Source organism: Schistocerca cancellata, chromosome 1 (genome assembly GCF_023864275.1).
Source record: "Schistocerca cancellata isolate TAMUIC-IGC-003103 chromosome 1, iqSchCanc2.1, whole genome shotgun sequence".
Taxonomy (NCBI): Eukaryota; Metazoa; Arthropoda; class Insecta; order Orthoptera; family Acrididae; genus Schistocerca; species Schistocerca cancellata.
In genome coordinates, this window is record NC_064626.1 from 1,122,199,638 (window position 1) to 1,122,217,262 (window position 17,625).

Genomic DNA, 17,625 nt, shown 5'->3' on the forward strand with positions numbered 1-17,625 from the left:
GCCAAGCAAAGCAATAATGTGACCCACACGTTCTTGTGAAATGCAGATTGTGATTGTAATTTCTCTCTGAGTGATACGACGATTGTCCTCAATTAATCTGTCAACATTTTCTTGTGAAACTCGGTGGATGCCGTCACAGGATGTCCAACTCTTTGTTCGTCACTCAGGTCAGATGTTCCCACCTCAGTATCTTTAAACTTACTCGCCCAACGACGCATAGTACTCACATCAACACAACCACCATAAACTGCTTTCATTCTCTGACGAATCTCCTTTGGGGGACACCTTCTACTGTCAAGAATTCGATGAATGCACGTTGCTTAAGCAGCACTGACCGACCGTCTGCGCAGGGTTCCATACTTTACACTGTAACAACACAACCGTTCACTGCTTAGGCTTCCAAGCAACTGGAGCTGTAGAGAAGAGGCTACGGAACAAGCCAGTAACTGCAGCATATTAATGCTGCCAACTGTTGAAGAGTTACAATGGTGGAGGCATTACTTTTCAGTCAACCTTCGTAATACCAGTCTTAGAGGAAGGTCCCCAGGAACCAACGTGAAGACTCCTGCAGAAAAGGCGGAATGCATTTCTCCTCAGCCGAAAGCAATTGTCCGTCTTATCTCGGCGGAAGCAGTCATAAAAAGTTCTGTCTGTGGCCTCTGAGACAATATGTTGTGGCCTGCTCTGGGCTCGCTGCTTCCTGTGGCCAGTGGACCACATGCGGCTGAAGCCATGTCTTCTGTCTCGGCTTCTGCTGTGCGGAAGTGCCTGTGAGTCTCCCTTTGCTCTGTCGATATATGCTCTCGCAATCCGCTGTGTTTTTCCAACTGGCACCAATAAACCCTTCGGCCACAGCCGTGGCAGTCTGAAAAACCAAGCACTCATCTCCACCTTCTCTAATACTTCAAGCACCTACACTCCTGGAAATTGAAATAAGAACACCGTGAATTCATTGTCCCAGGAAGGGGAAACTTTATTGACACATTCCTGGGGTCAGATACATCACATGATCACACTGACAGAACCACAGGCACATAGACACAGGCAACAGAGCATGCACAATGTCGGCACTAGTACAGTGTATATCCACCTTTCGCAGCAATGCAGGCTGCTATTCTCCCATGGAGACGATCGTAGAGATGCTGGATGTAGTCCTGTGGAACGGCTTGCCATGCCATTTCCACCTGGCGCCTCAGTTGGACCAGCGTTCGTGCTGGACGTGCAGACCGCGTGAGACGACGCTTCATCCAGTCCCAAACATGCTCAATGGGGGACAGATCCGGAGATCTTGCTGGCCAGGGTAGTTGACTTACACCTTCTAGAGCACGTTGGGTGGCGCGGGATACATGCGGACGTGCATTGTCCTGTTGGAACAGCAAGTTCCCTTGCCGGTCTAGGAATGGTAGAACGATGGGTTCGATGACGGTTTGGATGTACCGTGCACTATTCAGTGTCCCCTCAACGATCACCAGTGGTGTACGGCCAGTGTAGGAGATCGCTCCCCACACCATGATGCCGGGTGTTGGCCCTGTGTGCCTCGGTCGTATGCAGTCCTGATTGTGGTGCTCACCTGCACGGCGCCAAACACGCATACGACCATCATTGGCACCAAGGCAGAAGCGACTCTCATCGCTGAAGACGAAACGTCTCCATTCGTCTCTCCATTCACGCCTGTCGCGACACCACTGGAGGCGGGCTGCACGATGTTGGGGCGTGAGCGAAAGACGGCCTAACGGTGTGCGGGACCGTAGCCCAGCTTCATGGAGACGGTTGCGAATGGTCCTCGCCGATACCCCAGGAGCAACAGTGTCCCTAATTTTCTGGGAAGTGGCGGTGCGGTCCCCTACGGCACTGCGTAGGGTCCTACGGTCTTGGCGTGCATCCGTGCGTCGCTGCGGTCCGGTCCCAGGTCGACGGGCACGTGCACCTTCCGCCGACCACTGGCGACAACATCGATGTACTGTGGAGACCTCACGCCCGTGTTGAGCAATTCGGCGGTACGTCCATCCGGCCTCCCGCATGCCCACTATACGCCCTCGCTCAAAGTCCGTCAACTGCACATACGGTTCACGTCCACGCTGTCGCGGCATGCTACCAGTGTTAAAGACTGCGATAGAGCTCCGTATGCCACGGCAAACTGGCTGACACTGACGGCGGCGGTGCACAAATGCTGCGCAGCTAGCGCCATTCGACGGCCAACACCGTGGTTCCTGGTGTGTCCGCTGTGCCGTGCGTGTGATCATTGCTTGTACAGCCCTCTCGCAGTGTCCGGAGCAAGTATGGTGGGTCTGACATACCGGTGTCAATGTGTTCTTTTTTCCATTTCCAGGAGTGTAGTTACCGTTTAATTCAGTATTACAACCACTGCCAACCCTCTTTAATAGTCTCCTTGACCATAGACCCTTTCTAACCTAATGAAGGTATCCTAATTGTATGTGTCTGCTCGATTGAATAAATAAAGTGGAGGAAAGAAGCGTCCAAAAGACTTGGCATCTTTCACCGTCACACTTTTCAGTTCTGAGCATACTGTGAGCACTAAAGATCCCTAGGAAACTACTGACTCCTACCATGCATCGGGAGGACGACGTTTCAATCCCGCGTCCGGCCATCCTGATTTAGGTTTTCCGTGATTTCCCTAAATCACTCCAGGCAAATGCTGGGATGGTTCCTTTCAAAGGGCACGGCCGACTTTCTTCCCCGTCCTTCCCTAATCCGATGAGACCGATGACCTCGCTGTCTGGTCTCCTTCCCCAAACCAACCAACCAACCAATCCTACCATGCGTTATTGCCTGCTGAGAGCCGGCCGAAGTGGCCATGCGGTTAAAGGCGCTGCAGTCTGGAACCGCAAGGCCGCTACGGTTGCAGGTTCGAATCCTGCCTCAGGCATGGATGTTTGTGATGTTCTTAGGTTAGTTAGGTTTAACTAGTTCTAAGTTCTAGGGGACTAATGACCTCAGCAGTTGAGTCCCATAGTGCTCAGAGCCATTTTTTGCCTGCTGAGGGGTTTCGCCTGATTTCATGCCACCCAAGTAACGTAAGTGTCACATGTTTCCTTCTACATGAATTATTCTTGGCCGAACGCCGCAGGTGCAATGAAGATGCTCCTGCAGTGTTTTTGATGGGAAGTGTTTTATCACCGATCAGAGAGCCCAGATTTGGCTACCTCTCATTTTCATCTCTTCACTCACAGGAACAACTAGTCATGATGGCAGCTTTCTGGCGTGGAAACGAGCTGCATACCAACATAGAGAATTGGCAGATATCACAGACCTTCTTTGACGTTGGTATTAAAAAGTTGGTACCACATTATGATAAACGAATAAATCGTGGCGGTGACTGTGCAGAGGAGTAGCTGGACAGTGTAGCTAAATGTCGCAAATGAATTACTTTTCATTTCTATTGTGTTTTCCATTTGGCGAGCAATCGAACATGCCGTGTTGGAGGCTCTCACCTAATAGATCAGCAACTTTCGGGCAGCTCCATCACGTGGCCACCCACCACTGCTTCTGCAAGCCTCAGCATCGCAAGTACAAGAGCCGTTAAGACTGATCACCAGGAGCCGAAGCCCCTCCTGCAGAGGGTGCTGCCAACAAGAAACCAACCCACGTCCATGTGCCACGTGACAGGGAAATAGTTCAAACCTTACTGCGCCAAGACAGCGACAGGACAACATGAATCAGTGTGGGTTTGACAGCTTTCCTGGTCCAGGGCGAAAGATGCTACTCATCCCATCGAACAGGCTTGCTCTATAAATACATCATTAGGGACAAATGTCATTGTCAGAAGTCATTGTCGTTTCCTCTTCTGGACTCTTACGGTTGCTGATATCCAGGGACAGTAGCTTCTGCAGCAGCACAGTGCGTTCATCATTAGTGACGTTGTTCTGAACTGAATTTTCTGGCCTCTGGCCCCAAACTGGAAGTGCTTTCTCAATCAAACTAAACCAGAACAGTCATCATTCTCTCACTCATACTCACAGGCTACGAACTTAACATCCAGCCACTAATCACTGGCAGACACAGCATCGAGCAAGTGCTCATTCCCAACTTGGCTACAGTTCAGTGCCAGTCTGACCATATTGTTATCCACAGTTGTATTGTACATACTGTGTTACTTTTGTTACTGTATTCTTGTGTTTTATTTCCATACTCTCAAAGCAGACAGTTTTTGTTCAAAAAAACTTGCTATATCCTGGGCAGCATTTTCCTATGTTGTGGAACATGACACATCAGGAGGTTGAAAAAAAAATCCCTAGTATAAAGAACAATTCACACTGAATGACAATGTAGTGGGACATGAAACAACATCACCATCAAATGGAGGTGTGTTATCACTAGACAGAACTCCAACAAAACGTCACATTGCTGATCCCAACAGTCAACAGTGGCACCCACATTACATGTGAGACAAAAAACCAGAATATATATTGCTAGCCATTAAAACTGCAACACCAGGAATGATAGCGAACAACGAAATTTAAATGATTATACTTGTAGGCGACTTGGAGGTATACAGAACTGAAATTAAGTACACAGAGCTGCCATCTCTTGCAAAAACAGGTCAAACCTGGCTGAACCTGGATGAAAGATATGGGTACATCACATGCTGATGCATAAAATTTATGCCAGAGTTCATCAACCATAGTGGCTGGTTATAGATGCAGGCCAGTCTCTCATCAACCCATGACCAGATGTTTTCAATGAATGGCTGATCTGGAGAATGTGCTGGCTAGTGCAACAGTTAAACACCCTCTGGGTCAAGGCACATCACTGTTGTGTCTTGTTCTAGGGAGACATCCACAATAGAAGGCAAGTAGATGTAATCTTATCTTAATTTGATGATAAACGAAGTTACAACACTTCTAAAATTCCTGTGAGTCTGAAAGGAACAAAATTCCCCTGAAACAAAATAAATCAATATTATTCACTAATGAAATTAGTTTAAAGTTCCAAGTTCAAAAAAATCAATAACTAAGTTCCACAATGCTCAAAATAGTCAATTACTTTAAGTAATCAAATAAAGCAGTATTTAGAACTTTAACTTGAACAGAAAAAGCTTTCCTTGGCTTGGTTTTATTAAACAAGTCTGCAGCCCCCCCCCCCTCACCACGAATCTCAAATCTCTTCTTATCCCCACTTCCCTTCCATCAGTTTGATCAAATGTCATCTTCCCAATCATTTCCATCCCACTTTCTTTGCAGTACACTCTTATACATAAGCAGTCATCACTTACTGCTTGATTCTTGCCCAAAATCAACAAATCCCATTTCTCACATCCATCCCAAGTTCCTGACAGTCCCAAAATCACAAACCACCAACACTGCCAAACCAAACATCAATGGAATACAACAGTAAAAATTTTTGTTTCCAAAAGATTCCACCCCCATCCCCCAATCCATGTGGGAGGAGGGGGATGAAATTATGACAGAGAAAAAAAAATCATCTGCCAAAAGAGATTCAACTTCACTGCATGGTAAATTTCCATTGAGACATTACATGTATAAGATAGTAAAACTGCACCAGTTCTAATTCTAATAAATGCAGTTGTTTTTCTAAATTGCTGCAAGCACCTAGAATTGCTGTAATGTCTTACGTCTGAGAACAGAGATTACATCAATATGCTAAACTGATGTCTTAGTCCTAATGGAAGGTGGCAGTGGTAATTCCTCTTCCAGAAAATGTATAAATTAGCACAAACAGTCTACTTGCAATATACTATTGTCTTGCTGAGAGAGTGGGTATCCAACAGCAAAGAGAGAAAGCGAGAGAGAGAGAGAGAGAGAACAGAATGATGACACTGGCTACTTCACTTCATTATTACTTTTAGGCAAAATTAGCGGTGATGAGCTGATAGGTAGACAAAGATCTAGGTTAAATTGAATGTTTCTGAGTTCAGGAAGCAAATGAATGTGATGTCATGTGATGAAGCTTGCATAATTACTAAGCACTTCAAGTAATAATTAAACAAAAAAGAATTATAGAGGTTGTGTTTGTGACTATTTCTCTGTTTCTGATTTGTATTATGAAAGTGATAACATGACAATGATGTACATGAGATGTAATTCTGTTAATTCGTATTAAGACAGTGATAAGATGATGATGTATATGAGATGTAATTCTGTCATTGGTTCTGTCATTTTACATTTTCACACAGCTTAACTTACTGCCAAAGCTACCTTCACATTTTTTTGTAAACAATATCTCCATCTGAGAGTAGCACAGCTTCCCTCCATTTTCCTCACAATTTCGAAGATCTTGCAGTGTTTGACATTATCAAACGCTTCCGCCAGGTCGAAAAATCCTATGAATGTATCTTGATTTTTCTTTAGTCTTGCTTCCATTATCAACCACAATGGAAGTACTGCCTCTCTCATGCCTTTACCCTTCCTAAAGCCAAACTGAGTGTCATCTGACACATCCTCAATTTTCTTTTCCATTCTTCTGTGTATTATTCTTGTCAGCACCTTGGAGCTGTTAAGCTGAATGAGCAATAATTCTCACACTTGTGGTTCTTGCAATCTTCAGAATTGTGTGGATGATATTTTTCTGAAAGTCAGATGGTATATCACCAGACTAATTCATTCAGCACACCAATGTTAATAGTCGTTTCGTTACTGCTTACCCCAACGATTTTAGAAATTCTGATGGAATGTTATCTATGCCTAATCCCCTGTCTCTCCTAAATTGGCTCTTGTTCCTTCTTCTATCATGTCATTGAACAAGTTTCCTCCATCAGAGACCTTCAATGTACTCTTTCCACCTATCCGCTCTGTCCTCTGCATAGTCGTTTCGTTACTGCTTACCCCAATGATTTTAGAAATTCTGATGGAATGTTATCTATCCCTAATCCGCTGTCTCTCCTAAATTGGCTCTTGTTCCTTCTTCTATCATGTCATTGAACAAGTTTCCTCCCTCACAGACCTTCAATGTACTCTTTCCACCTATCCGCTCTGTCCTCTGTGTTTAATTTCACCAAAGGTTGTTTTTACTTTTCTATATTCTGAGTCAGTCCTCCCAACAATTTATTTCTTTTTCAATTTCTTCATTTTCCATACAGCCATTTCATCTTAGCTTCTCTGCACTTCCTATTTATTTCATTCTTCAGCAACTTGTATTTCTGTACTCCTGAATTTCCCTGAACATTTTTGTACTTCCTTCTTTCATTGGCCAAATGAAGAACTTCTTCTGCAACCCATGGTTTCTTCAGTTACCTTCTTTGTACATATGTTTTTCTTTCCAACTTCTGTGAGTGCCCTTTTCAGAGATACCATTCCTCTTCAACTGAACTCCCTCAGAGCTATTCCTTGCTGATGTCTTAAGCTTCAGCCTGCTCTTCATCACTACTAAATTGTGGTGTGAGCCTGTATCTGCTCCTGGGTATGCCTTACAATACAGTATCTGATTTTGGAATCTCTCTGTGATTATGATCTAGCTGAAATCTTCCCATATCTGCTAGCCTTTTCCAAGTATACCTCCTTGTCTTGTGACTCTTGAACAGAGTATTTACTATTAATAGCTGAAATTTATTGCTGAACTCAATTACTCTCTCTCCTCTCTCATCTCTAGTACCATGCACATATTCTCTGGTAACCCCCTCTTTTACTCCTTCTCCCGCAACCGCATTCCAGTTCCCTGTGACTACTAGATTTTCATATCCCTTTCCGCACTGAATTATCCATTCAATATCCTCACATACTTTTCTACGTCTTTATCTTCAGCTTGCGATGTTGGCATGTAGGTTTTAGCCATCAATATTTCATACACTTTCCTTCAAATATTTGCTCTTGGTATTCAGTACCCAAGGAGTTCAGTATCAGTTATGACATTCTCCCCCAACAACAACAACCTAGAAAAGGGAATTTCTTGGTCCACCCAGTCCTTTGTGGTTAGTCTCATCTTGCACTTTTGCTCCTATGTTCTCAGTTTCCATAGCACTGTGTGTATGTTTTTAGTCTTCTATATATTAGAAGTAAAGATAAAAATTAGCTAGCTTCAGTCAAGTCCTCGAACTTGTTCTTAATTTGGGAATTTATCTATGTTACTTGCAAGTTCTTCATTCATCCAAATAATCATTCTAGCACAAAACAAAACAGTAACATGACACAATACAGTAAAAATACAGTATTATTTCAATAGATATATAAATTTTAGCTTTATCCACAAAATAGCTAGTACTACTTACAATATCTGCATTGTCTTGTTTTAAGTCTCCTGTATCTCAAATCTTCTAAAATTCTGCTACTGAACAGAAGCAACAATCTAACAAGAATGCTCTTAGTGTCTTACAAAACAGTGTTAATGATGATACAATTTTGACCTTATGTGGAAGACTATTGTAAATTTGTACACCAGTGTATATTGTGGAAGATTTGTAGGTTGACGTCCTTACTGACTGGACACGAAGCTTTTCTTTTTATCTTTTATCATGCTCATGGACATTAAAATTTTCATTGATCTCTTTTCAATTCTTTCTAACATACTTACAGATTTCCAGTAGGTGCACACAGGGAAGTGGGAGAATTGATGACTTCTGAAAGAGGAGTTTACAAGAGTCTGTTTGTCGAGCCCGTTGCTCATCTATCTCACGAGAAAAATTCAGTCCATTGCCAAAAGAAACAGTAACTTTATTTTATGAAACATTATTTGGATTTCTAGTGTGACTGCTTTTCAAATTTATTTAATAATTGACAGTGACAGTCTGATCCCTGCATCACTGGATCCGTCAAGGAATAAACTCCAGAAAAACTAAGTGGAGGTTGGCCCCTTTATAGTCTCGACCTGGATTAGTGTGGCCAGTGACTTACTCTTCCGTATCTTGTTATTAATACTGCAAAGTTTGTCTTCCGAGTTATTACTGTTCCTTTTCAACCTCCTCACTACTCTTTCTAAATTCCTGTCTATTTTATCACCTTCATCTAAACCACCGGTAATATTTACATATTCTCTGAAAGAATGTTCTTATATTAAAAATAACAACACTATTAGCCTTAGTACATCACAATACTATCTACCTTACTTGTTACTGTTGCAAAACACCTATCTCAATTGTGAACAGTATACTAATTCTGTCAGTAATCATCAATAACATTAATTTAATACAAGAAATATATTGCTGCATTGCACAGCAAACAAGTGAAAAATGATACACACTAAATGTAACAATCTTATAAAAGTCCCACAGATCAAGTGATAGCAAAGAAATTTGATGTTTACATATTGAATGCAACTGACAATCATTTGTGTCAAAAAAGATGGATTGGGCATATTCAGAGGGCAATGACATTTCCTCTATCAATCATGCAGTAATATCACATAATCGTTAGTTAAAGATTGAATTGATTAACATGTTAATAACTGAGCACCACCATTTGAGATACCACTCGGCTACTAATTTGCTGCACAATGCATGGTGAAATGAAATTATTTATTTAATTAATTGTGTAAGTCTTTGAACAGAAGCACAGAACATATCAAAATGTCCTGCCTTTGTATTTGGAACACACAAATTCTCTACGAAAAGCACAGGAGATATATGTACAAAAGATAGAGAGCTAGAAAGAGAGAGTATGTAAGGAAGCAAACAAAAGGTTGTTTAACTTGCTTTTAAACACTGTACTACAAAATTGTAATGTAACCAGTTTATTATGTCCTGGGAGACTTGTATATTTTTATAGCAGGTAGAATAACTAACATTCCACCCTACTAACTTGGGCAATGAAGATATCTGGAATATGTGCCATTGTGAAAAATGCTTTAATGACACTTAGGAGTCAGAATACTTCATCATACTGAGTTCTATGAGATAGTAAGCTTATTTTTTAATCTCTGTCATTGAAATTCAGTTTTAATTCAGTTTTGTACAATTTTCAGGTTCTTTTCTTCAAAGTAATTCACAAGAAACTGGTTTCAAATGCCACTGCCATTTACTGCACTCCAAATTATCTAACGAGATACTCTATATACACTAAAATATATTCAGGTAACTAGGTAAACTCATTTGATATGTACAGTATTTTCTCTGGGATTGGCACAGTTGTATCATAGGCATGTGTCAGACTGGAAATCTATTAGTAAATTAACAAAACTGATGATTTATATACTATGGACTGTGGACTATGAACTAGTCACATGAGAGTAATACCGAAAAATCACACTGTGAAAGTGAAGCCTGTTACTTACTATGTCATGAAAGACTTATTTGATGGTGTTGTTGGCGTGTGCTGTTCATTTGCTGCCTGCTGAAATAAATAAAAATGCATCATGAGCAGAATGCATAAGCTAAGATAATCAAAAATAATTGTGAAGTAACAAATGAATTGATTTCTCCAGGTACCACAGGACCTCTAAGTTGTTGACGTGTGAGTAATTACAGTTTTTTCTAGGTATTTTCAGCACTTGTCTTCCAGCAGTTATGTCCACAAACCAATGATCTCTCTCTCAAATTACGTCTCTGTTATTCCTTTACAAACTTTGTGATGTACAAAAGAATTTGAAAAACAAACACATAGTAGTATTAATTATTATTTCTTTCTGTATCTCACAGCACAATTTACATAGTCAACTAATATTAAAGTTAAACAATGGCATCATTTAAGGGAGAGCCTTGCCAACTTTGTAGCTTAAAATAATAAACCAAATAATACTTTTAGATAGTGGAGTGTCTTGGTAGAGGATTTAATTATTTGTTTCAGTAAAGGAAACCCTGTATTCTAATCACATTCAACTATGTTACCCGTAGCAAATTTGGAAATACAACATACTGCAATGAGGAAGAATGATTGAGACAGTATACAATTCATTTTATTTCACACACAATGAAATCCATACATGTTATAAAAATGGTTGTATTTATGCCCGTGTGTTGCACATGCATACATGTATGTTCCACTTTTCCTCCTACACCACTAGATCAATTTCAACCAAATTTGGTAATCATACAACTTACTATCAGGAGACAATCACTGTGGGGGTAAGAACCACCAGCCTATCAGAGGGGTGGGAGCGAAAAAGAAGTGTAGTCCAAGATGTGTGAATTCCCAGACTTTATTCATCTAGCAATTGAGAATGAGAGCACTTAGCGACTTGCAACAAACTTTACATATAATTTCAAACCTTTATGGAATTTTTTCTCACTGACAACTGTTACAAAATGATGAAAAGAAAAATATTTATCACTCACTACTCTTCCGCTGTTCATGCAGTAAAAGCACCGCAAGAGGTGTGACATTATAACTTATTATTTCTTTAATACAAACTGAATTCATGAGACATTTTACAGGCAGTGTGTAGATACAGCACTGAATGTAAGTGCAAAATCATATCATTGTACCACATGTAGTTCAGGAGATATGGCATCATAAACAACGAGATGTATGGAAAACTGCCACATCATGCATGATGTTTAGATTTATTACACTGTTGTTACTAACTCCATTTACAACACATTTCGCAAACAGTATTCACTGAATGCTGAATGTGCTTATAAAATTATATTATTGTTCAACAGGTAGTTCAGGAGATATGATATCATAAACATTAAGCACAAGGACAGATGCTGTGTGGTAAGGGTGTGGATGTGCAGCTGTAAACTGTCTGCTTTAGTACTAATACGATAAAACTCATAATGGGTTTCAACTATATGTTGTCCATATTCCAATTTTATATATCATGGGTGCCGTCTGGCGAACAAAGCATCAGATTTAGTATGACAACTGTTTCTGCACTGAATGCTGCTTACAATATACAGTATCTGAATATTGTCAATGTATTGTTGAAAATGGTTATGACTGTTACTATATTTAGAGATTGTGTCTAAAATAGAAGTGTATGTGATTTACTGTTGAACACATTCAAATGATGTTTATCCTTTTATACAGGGTGAATCACTCACTATTGCCACCAAGAATAACTCCAAAAGTACGATAGGAGCTGAAAAGTTTGTGGGACAAAAGTTGCATGCTACAAAGGGGGCCATACTATGACATTGGTTTTTTGTTGCTAAGTGGGGTCACTTCAGAGATATCAAGGTCAACTTCGTTTTTTTAAATGGAATGCTATAGTTTGGTACTTCTTTTCTGATAGCGGCTATCGAGACGAATCCAATGATGTGTAACAGTAAGGTCTTTGAAGGTCAATGAAAAAATGGCTCTGAGCACTATAGGACTTAACTTCTGAGATCATCAGTCCCCTAGAACTTAGAACTACTTAAACCTCACTAACCTAAGGACATCACACACATCCATGCCCAAGGCAGGATTAGAACCTGCGACCGTAGCGGTTGCGCGGTTCCAGACTGTAGCGCCTAGAACCGCTCGGCCACTCCGGCCGGCGAAGGTCAATGTAGGTCACAAAGGTGGCATGAACGTCCATTTACAGAAGGTGTTTGAAGTGATGACCATTGGTATCAATGCAGTGCTGCAATCTTCTTATTGGGGATTGAGTGGTATCCCTTATCACTTTGGCACTTATCAAAGCACATGCTCTGACAATTCCCACTCGCATGTCTTCAAGTGTAGTTGGAACGTCTTTATAAACGATGTCTTTTACAACCTCCCACAAGAAAAAAATCCAGAGGTGTCAAGTCTGGCATATGAGCCAGCCACGACACATTTCCTCCACGTCCAATCCAATGATTTGGGAATTGTCTCTGCAACTCATTTCTAGCCATCAGCGAAAAATGTGCTGTTTCTTGTTCCTAAAGGTATTTCTTCTAATAGCAGACCTAATGTTTCTTGCAGGTATGTGGTGTACTTCCTAGCATTAAGATTTCCTTCGATGAAATAGGGGCCTATAATTCCATCCACCAGAATCCCACACCATACATTCACTGACCAAGGTTTTTGGTGTGCAACTTGCTGCAGCCAATATGGATTTTCAGTTGTCCAATAATGCATGTTATGCAAATTAACATTTCCAGGGTTCATGAATTTAGCCTCGTCAGTAAATAAAATCAAATTAATAAATGTGTCATCCCTCTGAATCTGAAATTGAGACCATCGGCAGAATTCAATGCGACGCATACAATCTGTACCAGTTAATTCTTGGTGGAGACTGATATGGTAAGGACGATATTTATGGTGATGCAGAACATGAACAACACGATTATGGCTCATGCCAGAGTCCCTTGCCATTTGACATGAACTGACACAAGGATCTCGAACCACAGTGGCAAGAGTACCAGTTTCTGTTTTCTTGTTAGTAACTTTCCTTTGCCAGTTATGTTCCCGATGCATTAAAGATCCAGTTGTTCACAATTTATCATACACATATTTATATGTACGACATGTAGGGTGAGTACATTGAGGATATCTTTCAGTGTATAAGTCTCTAGCTCTCACTGAATTTCATAAATGAGAAGCATATCGACTTTTTCTTCGAAGAAATACATTATTAATTTTGCTTGCTTCGACTATACTAGTCTTACCATTCCTATTAGTCTTGTATTGCGAAACCATCAAATGGAGTTTACATGTCAATGGCAGGTTGGATGGTTATGCCGTATTCAGCAAATATTTACTATTTGCACGTTATACGAGAGAGAATTGTCAAAGCATGCGCTTCGATAAGTACTGAAGTGATAAGGACTACCACTCAATCCATGATAAGAAGATTGCAGCACTGTATTGATACCAATAGTAATCACTTTGAACACCTTCTGTAAATAGACGTTCATGCCACTTTTTGACCTTCAAAGACCTTACTGTTACACATCACTGGATTCATCTCATCAGCCACTATCAGAAAATAAGTACCAAGCCATAGTATCCCACTTTTAAAAAAAGAAAAAAAAAACAAAGTTAACCTTCATATCTCTGATGCAACTTTACCTAGCAAAAAAAAAAAACAAACAACATCATATTATGCCCCCCCTTCGTCCCAGGCAACATTTGTTCCACAAACTTTTCAGCTACTATCATACTTTTGGTGTTATTCTATGTAGCAATAGATAGTGACTCAACCTGTATAACAATATGGGAAGGTGATGCAATAAGTGAAGATGTAGTGGTTTAGTTAAGAGTCACATGCTTTAATCCCTAAAACAATCAAATGAAAGCAAATGATTAGACACAAACTAGTTGTAAAAATCTGTAAAGGAAGTTTACAGACTGAAGATGAATGAGATGATGGCACACATGCTTACTCATTTCATTAGTATTTCGACACTCATAGCTGTCAATCTTTCCATCATAGTCTAAAATTGTCTACAATGACTGAATGAACCAGTGAATGAATCTGGCAAACTTCACAGCATGAAGCAGGAGAGTAAATGTCATTATACATGGCAGCCTTTCTAAGAAGAACCAGATGGACAGTAAAACATTCAAATATTGACAAATGTTACTGGAAAACCTTAAACTGATCATTTTGTCATTACTGGTAATCCAGAGTAACAAAAGTTTCATTATTTCCAAAATCAGTATTCATCAATAGTAAGATATATAGATAATAGGTGACATTTTCACTATACATGCTATTAAAAACACCATTTTCACTGTAAACATCTATGAATGTAAATTTGCTGTAAAGACAAATTAGCAATAAACATCAATGTAAAAATATATAATTTTTAACATATAACATGCAGTTTAGAAGAAGTTACACAGTACCAATAGTGTTATACAGCTTGCTCTGGAAGTTTTGGAATAAACTGGTTCTAGTCCATCAGTGCAGTAATTTGATGCCAACATCTAGTCTAATTTATTGTTACAAATACCATTAGTATGAGGCTCTTACAAATGATGGCTGGACTTCTGTGATTGTGCACCAGATGATATTTACCAACAATCAGCCATCTAGTTGAAATGTAGCCACTTTGTGCAATAATTTTAACTATTTAAAAGTTACCTTTCAGAATAAATGACATTCTTGAAAATGTAGATGTATTATTTGTGGATTCCTTGTTTTACATTAAAAAGGACTTTTATTAATTAAGTGAATTCATACTAAAAGGCCAACAAAAGAAGATTGGATGTAATGTTTTATCAACAATGAAGTCCTTAGAGATGAAGCACAAACTCCCACTTGAGAAGAGTGGTGGTGGTGGGGGGGGGGGGGGGGGGGGGGGGAAGGAAATTAGCCATAGCCTTTTCAAAGTAACCACCCTGGAATTTGCCTTTAGGGAGTCATGGGAGTCAATGAAACTAAGCAAACCCTAAATCTGGATAGTCAGACATGAATTTCAAGCACAATACCCCTGAATGCAAGTCTGGTGTCTTAAGCACTGCAATACGTCACTCAGACATAGAAAAGTGAAGTGCTCTTAAAGATGAAAGTTAATTGAGAACTCAACAACAGCTTCTGTAAAAAGAGAACATATTCTTTTTGGATTTCCATTCCTGAGCCTGCTGGCAGAAGACTTGAGTAGTAAACATCCAACAGATGTGAGACTCTCATTGTCAGGGAGAATGGCAGCTGGTGGCATGTAAGGAACAGTTTGGAGTTTTTTAGTAGGTATTGATATTTTTAAGCCTGACAGGTAAAATTTAATATTCAGGATTGAAACATATAATTGACATATCTACACAAATTTGACCACAGATGAAATGAGGTCACATGTTCTGATCATCACTGGTATTTGTTGAAAAACATTGAGAGCAAGGAATGATGGCAAATGAATGATGTGAATTTCTTTTATTGAATTTTGAGAAATAGTCAGAATCACACTTGAAGCTAGGACAGTAAGAGCAGATTTATATATTTGAATATGACATCATAAGCTTCACAGGCTCTAAGAGAAGGAATCAAAAGTGGGTCCTGGGTGAAATACAATTAGAATATGTAAAGTGTTTCTTGATATTTTCTAAGTCTATAAATTTGCAAATTCATCAGATGTGCCATTGTGTGATTCCTTTCTCTCATCAAATGCGACGTACAGCTTTTACAGGTATGGTTTTCAGTCTTGACAAGCAATTGTACATATTTGTTAAGCATTACAGAACAACTTTCCTTATGTGGTTCTAGTTAGGTGGCTTGAGAAGCTGTGTTGGTGCATAAATTTTTGAAGACATTGTTTGATAATATGGAATAAGTTCCTAAAATGCAGTGAACCACTTTGCCTTCTCAAAGCTTCCAGAGTGGCCCCAGTATAAACATCGTTATTGGTATGTAATTTGGAATAACAGAAATTGTTCACATTTGTTATTTCCATTAACAACTTTAAACATATACATATAAACACTTAACTAGAGATTTGAAGTGTCTCTTACTAATTAAATGTGCATTCACTTATGATGTCCATTCACAAAGTTTTAAATAGTAGAACTCCCATGCAACAGATGAAGTTATAAAAATATTAAGCTACTAATTAGTTTTTTCTTGTCATGCAGGTGAAAATTAATTTGTCACAAAATCTATATGAAAACTGCTGTTAAAACATTAATCAGTTATTTATTTTCTATTCTTGACTGCTGTACAAGTTTCTTACAATACAATTTCTGCAGTATGTTCAAGCACTATGGAGACATCCTGGATATTGCAGAAACAACTGGACTTTTTCCTTCATTCAAATACAGATATTTGTCTTCACCACTTTTCCTGCATAAAGGTATTGCCATAAGAATATTAAAACTCCTTCTTGTTGTTCTCTGTAGCTTTATATTCTCTCTTTCTGTTGTGATTGCTTTACACAACACTATTTAAGAAAGTTAACTTCTTCAGATACTCAGTGACAGTTAATTTTATGGTTAGTCATTGCTGTAAGCTAACTGTATATATTCTTTTATATACAGTATAAATCATTTTGTGCTTCAAATCAAATGATAAAACACTACATTTTATCATAATGTGGTACACAGATTTAGATCATATTGAGCTCTAAGCTGTCACCTAACATACAGCCTAATTTGTAAGAATGGTTTTTAAAGTTAAGAGTGTAAATTACCCACTTGACTTGGTAAAAGTGGGGCAGCTTTAAGGTATCACAGAAGGTAATATTCATATAAGTCAAGCTGTAGTATGTAACGGTGTGTGAGGCTGAGAAAAGGAATGGTCACATACATACACAGCTCTTGAACAATGATCAATGAAGTGGCAAAAATTGATTAACTAATAATGTACTGACAATGCGGTGAAGACTATTTTCTATACGACTGTATCAGCTCTTAACATATATTTCAGAAAAAATATCATTCTTGCCATGCTACTGTGCTATCAGATACACATTGTGACCAGAGAAAGAAATTTATGTGAGACTGCTCAATTTCTGCCTGTTAGCAATGAAAAAACATGAATATTTCAGTGAAGAGCATTTGTAACACTTGGAGAATTAGAGAAGAATCTGCATATAAGGACAAAGTGGGGACTCTTGCCAAATACATTTTATCCTTGTTTCATTTTTTAATGAACGATTTGTGTATACGTGTACGGACAATACTGATTGTACTTCAAGAAGAGACTGCCATGTGGCTGCTGCCACCATCTTTGTGTGGTATTGACTGCTACGATACCACAGTGTAGGTACAAGTTCTTAGGTTGGCACTATGACACCGACACTGACAACAGCGCCCTCTAGACGGCGCTGTGCAGCTCTACGAGTGCCACTCCAGATTCTGCCCATTTGATCAAGAGCAGACAACCAGGCAACTTAGCTTCTACTTCATAGGGGGCTAGCCACGACAGACTTTGCCT

At 39.5% G+C, this 17,625-nt stretch overlaps 1 protein-coding gene across 8 annotated transcripts in view; it reads right to left on the reverse strand.

The window, feature by feature from the left end:
- Nucleotides 1-17,625, reverse strand: part of LOC126092418 (sorbin and SH3 domain-containing protein 1) — a 1,056,812-nt gene that overhangs the window by 316,410 nt on the left and 722,777 nt on the right. For 6 of the 8 annotated variants that reach the window (XM_049908017.1, XM_049908042.1, XM_049908026.1 and 3 more), the window contains one exon: nucleotides 10,180-10,238. In XM_049908017.1, the coding sequence (XP_049763974.1) occupies nucleotides 10,180-10,238 (59 nt within the window). The remainder of the gene's footprint in view (nucleotides 1-10,179; nucleotides 10,239-17,625) is intronic. The other 2 variants (XM_049908049.1, XM_049908034.1) reach the window with 1 other exon arrangement.